The 8,213-nt window shown below is 43.3% G+C and overlaps 1 protein-coding gene across 1 annotated transcript; it reads left to right on the forward strand.

Annotated features, from left to right (window-relative positions):
- The first annotated feature begins 238 nt into the window (after positions 1-238).
- On the forward strand, positions 239-7,122 carry LOC148019527 (glutamate--glyoxylate aminotransferase 1-like). Its single transcript, XM_087701020.1, has 13 exons — positions 239-559; positions 894-959; positions 1,109-1,226; positions 1,812-1,893; positions 2,261-2,348; positions 2,528-2,686; positions 4,183-4,356; positions 4,461-4,592; positions 6,090-6,155; positions 6,259-6,323; positions 6,425-6,516; positions 6,612-6,768; positions 6,865-7,122. Exons 1-13 carry the CDS (start codon positions 437-439, stop codon positions 6,995-6,997), a joined length of 1,455 nt encoding a protein of 484 aa, XP_087557146.1. The 5' UTR covers positions 239-436; the 3' UTR covers positions 6,998-7,122.
- The last annotated feature ends 1,091 nt before the right edge of the window (positions 7,123-8,213 follow it).

Consider the following 8,213-nt stretch of genomic DNA (forward strand, 5'->3'; position numbering starts at 1 on the left):
CTTTCCGATTTCATCGGCAAAGCATGTGAAAATTTGTAAGGTCCTGAATGGACCAAAGGGAGACGCGATAGCCACACCACACTTACAAACCAGGCTATATCGAAAAAGGAAAAAAAGAAAACGAAAAACATGGCGGACTGGAAACCCATCCAGTTTCCCAGCGAGATGCGTTTACAGCCGTGTGTGTGTAAGTTGTGTGGTTTTTTAAAGGGGACCAAACTTTATTTTTTTTTTCTCTTCCTCCTCCAGACTCCGCCTGCCTGCTCGTATATCTCGGTGTATGTCGTCTCCCATTCCCAGGTCGCCCAATCAAAAGCGCTCTCTCTCTTTGCCTCCCTCTCTCTCTCTCTCTCCCCCCCCATCCCCAAAGAACACAAAAATACCATAAATAGGGGAGACACACACACACGATAGCAGAGCGCCTCCTCCATCCAGTATGGCTCCGAGTCAGAAGGTTTTGGATCCCGATACCATTAACGAGAACATTAAGAAGCTAGTTTACGCTGTTCGAGGAGAGCTCTACATCAGAGCGTCCGAATTGCAGAAAGAAGGGAAGAAGGTGTGTCCTATATTGCCTCAAATTGGATTGCTTACCACTGACAGACCCAGACCTCGAACCAATCTGTTGCATTGTATAAGCCATTGTAACAGATTACCTTTGCAAAAGGATATAGGCCTGCTAAGCCATCTTTGTACAGCTCCTTCTGTAGTTACTGACACCCAGAACGCTAAGCCATATTCTATGCGGTCCATCCCCGGGTGTGCGTGCTGTTTTTTCATGTTTTGGCGGGTGCTGCTGCTCATTTTGTAGGCTGAGCTCGCTTTTCGCAGTTCATCGAATCGAAGATTATGGGATTGTCTATCGCGAGCTAAACTGCTTTGGTTTTTCTCAGATTATTTTCACCAATGTCGGAAATCCTCATGCGCTGGGCCAGAAGCCATTGACATTTCCACGTCAGGTACGTAATCTCTGTTGACTGACTGTAAGAATTAAGGCCGTAGGGTGAAAATGAACAGCAAGTTCTTGAGCTGTGCCAGGGATGTCCGCCATGCCTGTAATTGTTTAATGTATGACGTTCTTGAGGGAAATACTGGGTACATGATGTAGGTGATGGCACTTTGTCAAGCGCCGTTCTTGATGGATGATCTCAATGTTGACATTTTGTTCCCTGCGGATGTTATTGCCAGAGCAAAGCACTATCTCTCGTACACGTCCGGTGGCCTCGGTAAGTGAACTTTCTTTAGTTGCCGCGGTGCCCTATGGTTGAGCACCTTTCTTTATTTTGTTCGTTACGCCTAAAAGTGATGATAAAAAGTAGTAAGAACCCTGCTAAACTCTTCAGTCTAGTCTGTCTAGCTGCTGTCTCTATTGTCCTGTTGTTGCTTCTCATAATCTGTTACGTAGCACGCTGCAGTTGTTGAGGAGTCTTTCCTTCCCTAGGGAATTCAAACAGTTTATTGACTGCGTGTTGGCATCGACAAACTCTAAGATTCGGGCTTTGCAATAAGGTGTACCTCATGGGACTGTTACACATGTCCAGAGGATGATGGTTGATTTTGCAAGGTTTACCTCCTTAAATTTTGCTTGGGTCCTCAATCGTCCTGTGATCGAAGTACTCGATTGTTTATCTTTTGACTGGACTCACTGTTTGAGACACGATTGGCTAGCATGTCCCAAGTACTCATCCTTAACGCTTTGATGCAATTCGGCTCTACTATGCGTGTGGCCATTCTTGATGTTGGTGTGCTTGGCTATTGCATATGTATACTTGAATGAGTGTAAACATCACTTTTCATTTCTTTTTGAACAGGTGCTTATAGTGATTCTAGAGGATTACCTGGTATTCGGCAGGAAGTTGCCGATTTTCTCCTAAGACGAGACGGATACCCAAGGCATGCCCGCGTCTCACTCTTGCTGTTTGTTTGAGATTTGTGACTTCGTACTCTCTCTTTGATTGATACTATGTTATCCAAAGGCAGAGGAATTGTCTCAGTCAGAGCTCCTAGCTTTTGTATCTGATAATTACAAAACGAGGAAATTAGATTGGCGTGAAAATCAATACACTTCTTTAGGTCAGCCTTTTGTGATATTTGAATTCTTTCAAACTCATGCTCGCATAAGAAAAGTTATCAATGCGTATGCACACCAAAAGCTTGTAGTCATGACATGGGTGATCTCAAATCCTCAGATCCATTGAGCATTTTTGTACTTCAATAACTTTGATGTTGGAGTAGCTTTTTGACCATCAAAGTCATGCAGTGATCCGGAACATATTTTTCTCACGGATGGGGCGAGTAAAGGTGTAATGCAACTTCTGAACATTATTATTCGAGATGATAAGGATGGGGTAATGCAATCCAACTTCTTGTTATCTCAGAGTGTTTAAATATCTATCAAGTGTACGTAATGCGTATGTTTGGTCTTTCTCTTTTCTCTTTCTGCATCCGTTTGTTTTGGTCGCAAAGTTAGTATGCATATATTTTAAAATTCAGCTTGCGTCATTCCATCAGAGTTGGTTTCTCGCAGGTCTTATGTCCAATACCACAGTATCCTCTGTACTCAGCAACAATACAATTAGTTGGTGGAACATTGGTTCCTTACTATTTAAACGAGGAATCAAATTGGGGCATGGATATTGAGGACCTTGGACACCAAGTCTCTGCAGCTCGCCGGAAGGGTATAACTGTAAGTACAGGACTCTCCACTAGATTGTGATCATCTATGCAGCCTCTCTCTACAAGAAAGGGATGAGACCCTTTGCCCAAGATTATTGCGTGGAGCAATCTTGGTTCTGGGGGTTCAGTGGATATAGATCCTCTATATCACGTGCGTTTAAAGTCTATTTAAAAATATTTTTATTTGTGAAGTCTTCTTGAATAAAACATACCCATCTTCTGTTCAATTTGTGAATGATCTTTTGAGCTTTTTGTACTCGTTGGTAGGAGCTTAAGGTTACTCTCGAACCGTGACAACTCTCAGTCCAGACTTAAAACAATAATGAGTCCATCAGTGTGGATCCCAACCATTATTTCTCCACATGGGACCTGTTCCTCCACATCCATGGAGATAGAATACCGTTGGATGTCATTGACACAATCTAATCAGTAATCAGTAGAAAGAGAAAAAGGGTATATGAGAAGGAACTTCATTAACCTGTTGAAGGATGTCTCCAGATCCTCATCTGGCTTTTCTACTGAGCGGGAGATAGAATCCCGTTGGCTATCATTGACACAATCTAATCAGTAGGGTTAGAGTACCAAGGAATGGCCTAAACGTACAATTCTCACCATAGTGCCTGCACCTTCCTATAGAGCCTACTTGAACCCCTTTGCCATGGAGAGACAAAGTGCTATTTCCTCTTTTGGCCAAGGGCAGCTAAACCTTCCAATCTGCTTTGCCATCGATCTTTGGGATCTTGGGCTAATTGACTGTAATTGCCCACCCGATCTTGAACGATGCCCAAAATCGACCATGATACTAGCAAGTTGTCTATCAGCAGCTGAATCCAGATGCATCTTGCTATCGTAATGCTGTACATGTGCCACCATCATCCATGACTTCCTTACTAGAAGTCAAGTCCACTCGTGAGAAGAAAACAGAGTGCCTATAATTGCTAAGTTCATGACGTACCTATGGTGCTCGGAAGAAATGTCTTCCCAAGATTCTGTTTTTCACACTCTGAAGGACGTCTTCTACAACTAACAACCCCTATGACATAGTTGGCAGTCTATTGTTTCCTAATCGATGTCTGAGTGCTGTGACAATCTTGTCAATATATGCGGTACGTGCAGCACATCCAAATCAGCTGCACTCCCGTGCTTTCATGTGCACACTAGAAGCAAAAGCAGTCCTTTGAATCCTGTAACAACAAAAGACTCATTAGTCACTGCTTTGAATCTTCGTTCTTTAAGAATCCAGTCTTCCATAGCATCCTGTCAAAGCTCCACACAGTATTTTTGTGCGATTGTCATAAGCCCTTAGTTGTGTACAAAGGTGACACTTGTAACATGACCTTTTGGGTTCCGTGTCGTCGAAACACTCTCTGAATCTAGTTTGTAATATTTGGACATGTAAACCAGGAATTCAATTAGAACAAAGGTTAGGTGGTCCCCAGCAGAGCTATGTGATGGTATTCTCAAGTTTCTACCTCATAATATTGCTGATCACTGTTGAAAATGCAGGTTCGTGCACTGGTTTTTATAAATCCTGGAAATCCGACTGGGCAATGCCTCTCTGAAGCTAATCTTAGAGACCTTATTACATTCTGCCACAAGGAAAATATTGTGCTGTTGGCCGATGAAGTGTATCAACAAAATATCTATCAGGATGAGAGACCGTTTGTCAGTGCCAAGAAGGTGTGTTGGATGTGACTGTTCATTATGCTAGGGAACCTTTCACAAGCACAACGGTACTTATTATTCTTGCGATTCGAAGATTAACATTTGATGCTTGCCTGCAGGTTTTGATGGACATGGGACCTCCTTTCAGCAAAGAAGTTGAGCTAGTATCTTTCCACACAGTGTCGAAGGGCTTCTTGGGTGAATGCGGTCAGCGTGGAGGATACTTTGAGCTGACTAATATTCCTCAAAAGGTAAGATTTCTCCCTCGCTCTCACGTATACATGACACGAAGACATCTTGACAGGAAGACAGGGTCCAGGTCAGAGTGGAAACAGCAATCGAATTCATGGCATGAGTAACGAGCCCATAGCCAGTCAGCAGGGCACTCATCTTTACCTAGCCATTGTGTTCATGATTGCTTTAGTTCGGGGGAAGGGAGAACAACTAATCCATTGGCCGAGTCCACAGCCAATCGCGCTGGACACTCTTTTAAATACTCTGTGTGTTCTAGGTCTTGTTCGAGGTCGTACTTAGATAGCGCTGCCTAGGTCTATAGGTACCTCCCCTAGCAAAACTTTGAAGACAATTATGGGCTAGCTACAAGGTTTTGACTTCCCTTATCCACATTTCAACAGGAGCATATCATCTGGATTCAACCATAAGAGTGAGGGTACTTGAGGAGGACTTAAGGCAGACTGCCCTTGGGAGCTTAATGGAGTAGCTATGTCCCTACAATGTTCACATGTGTAAATGAAACTGTTTCAAGCTGGAGATCTAGTGGCTTTTCTAAGAATCAAAGTTCCCTGCTGTTCAATGTGCGTATGTGCACATGCGCATTGCATCTTGCTCATCTTACTCACACTTTCAGCATTTAGTTGTCCCTGGTCTTTCTACTCTGCAGAAAACGTTATTGACCATCTTTGCACTGTTCTTGATCTGAAGGCTTCAAACCATACTATAGCGAGTGGAGTTGTCTTCGTTTGTGAGTTTGGAAGGCATGTTACCAGTCCTTATTCTCAATCCTTTGGGTGGCCTTTGGACGACTCCCACTGGGATGATATGCATAAAATGTCAGATGCAAGCAACTAATTATGAAGACATCCATAATCAATGTCAGGAGGCTGGAGCTAGAACACTAGAATGAGGATGCGCTATCAGAAATGATTGATGTCTTGAATATACAAAAACACTACGCTCAATGATTCTGTTGCCTGTCTTTACAAAGAGTCGGTTACATCAGACCTATACTGAAAGTAATATACATTTGCCAGCATTGTTCATATGACAAACTGATACAACTCGAGAGTCTTTTGCATGGAATGCTTGAACCGTATGGATCCCTTGGGCCGCATGCCTGCCTTTCTAGGCTAATCGTCTTTTAAAGGCGGTTCTCAAAAACCATGGAAAATGTCCATGTCACTCTGTTGACACCAGTGGCCTCTCAAAGTGACACTGGTAACATCATTAGAAGTATGAAGGCATTGTTGCTCTGTGGTAGGGTTTTCTTGCAACTGTTGCATCAGGCTTTCTGCATCCCAAATATAGTTGCTTTTGTGAGTTTCAAAGCCAGATATCTGAAATTCTTCAGAATGCACGTGCATTGTTGCTCTGTGGTAGGGTTTTCTTGCAACTGTTGCATCAGGCTTTCTGCATCCCAAATATAGTTGCTTTTGTGAGTTTCAAAGCCAGATATCTGAAATTCTTCAGAATGCACGTGCAGTGGCTAATCTAGCATCATGTCTGTACAGACTGTGGATGAGCTATACAAAGTGGCATCCATCGCGTTGAGTCCCAATGTTCCTGGCCAGATTTTTGTAAGTCCGTTTCATTATATCACCAAAACTTTTGTGGTTGTCGTGCATGAGAGTTTTTTCCCCAGATGGTCTAACCCGGTCGCTTTTCCAATGTGATTCTCAGGTGGGCTTAATGGTCAATCCACCAAAACCAAACGATATTTCTCATCCTCGATATGTCCAAGAAAGGTGGATACACATTTTTCCGTTGGTGGTTTTGAATTCAATACCAAAACCATACTAGTATTCCTCCCATGTGCGATCTAAAGGTTTCTTTTTTATCACTGCAGCAAAAGTGTCTTGGAGTCACTTCGAAGGCGGGCTCACATAATGACAGATGGATTTAATAGCTGTAGAAACATTACTTGCAATTTTACTGAAGGTATTCTTATGTTGATCATGCAGGCATTTTGTAAGGTGTTTTCCTGGGGAACACTTTAACGTGTACTTTGGGTTGTTTGTTGACTTCAATAACAGGTGCAATGTACTCATTTCCGAAGGTTAAGCTGCCACCAGCTGCAATAGCAGCAGCCAAAAGGGCTGGGAAGGCACCAGATGTCTTTTACTGCATCAAGCTACTTGAAGCCACTGGGATTTCGACCGTTCCTGGGTCAGGGTTTGGTCAAAAAGAAGGGTAAATTCTGTAATTCCATTGCCGTGCTTGTCTTTTTCTGAAATGCAGGTTGTATGACGGTTTATCATCTCTACTGTGGTAATTGCCCACTCGCAGAACATTCCACCTCAGAACTACGATACTCCCAGCGGAAGAAGACATGCCAGAAGTAATGGCCAAATTTCGAAAATTCAATGACGAGTTCATGGCGCAATATGAGGGACCACCTCAGGCCTTCTCAAGGCTATGATGATCGTAAGGAGTGTACTGTAAGATAAAGAAACAAGCTTACACTGGATATATCACGTTCCTTGTGCTACTATCTATGAGTCTTGAAATATATATGTACTGTGCTCTTTGAAATGTGTTTAAAAAGCCTTATTACTGCTTTGAAGTTCACAAACAAAGCGAGATCATAGTTTTCAAGCAGTGCCGCTCCAAAAGCGCACACGAATAACACGATGCAAACATGCTTGCTCTGGAGAGCTGCGTATCAGCTCCAGATGGGAAGAAATCATTATTGAAGGCTTCAGGCTGCAACCAAATAACTTGTGAAAGTGAGGAATCAGACCTATGGTCCTTGTCCCCTTCCCAACTGACCTGTTGAATGACTTCCTTCCACGAAATGACTAGATACTGCGCACCTTGGGATTGCTGAATCTTAACAATAATCGAACTTTGCAACCACCAACGTAGAGTCTCATGATTCATCAAAATTGATCATCGTTGACCAGAGCCAAACCTCTTTAAAAGCTGTGAACTGCCTCCATTTCTTTGTAGGGCTGAAATTTAATCCCACGAGACAGCTGCCCATCCTTTCGGAGATCTAAAACATCAGCAATATGTCTTGAATATTGACTCCTGCCTCTTAGAGCAGGGAAAGGCAGCAACATTAAATATTTGTCACGGCAGTAAGGATAAATTTCAGGACTGTGACCCTGCAAGCCAATCCTGACTGAATTTAGCCATAAGCCGGAAAGATACCCGTGACAGGGCAACTCTACATCTCAAAATAGTTAGTCAGCTTGCCATTCAGCACGAGTCGACTGGTGATGAATGGATTGACTGTAGTTGATTTTGATGAGGAAGCAGGAGGGATACATTGTACTGCTATGGTCGAGAACAGAGCTTATCTGCTGAAGTATTGGATTTTTGCTATTACGAACAAATTTGTGGGCCTGCTCAAAGCCGGAACTTGGAAGAGATCTTCAGACATTTGACAACTGATCGATAATCAAGGCCCAGGGCCGAGGGAAGAGTTATGACCCTCGTGGGGCTCTCAGGACTTGGAAGTTGGAAGCCCAGATTCACGCGGATTTGGAACGCTACAATGTCGATCGAATTGAATGTGGGCACGGTGGTTAGAGCTCTTAGAGCTGTGTCGCACCAGCTCTACAAGGGTAAAAGGAAGATAGCACGAGAGTGGGGTTCCCTCTACTCGCACGAGGTGTTGCAGAAATACGTGA

This window comes from Lygodium microphyllum, chromosome 19 (assembly GCF_053477565.2).
Source record: "Lygodium microphyllum isolate KBCC chromosome 19, Lygodium_microphyllum_v1.1.10, whole genome shotgun sequence".
In the NCBI taxonomy this organism is placed as follows: domain Eukaryota; kingdom Viridiplantae; phylum Streptophyta; class Polypodiopsida; order Schizaeales; family Lygodiaceae; genus Lygodium; species Lygodium microphyllum.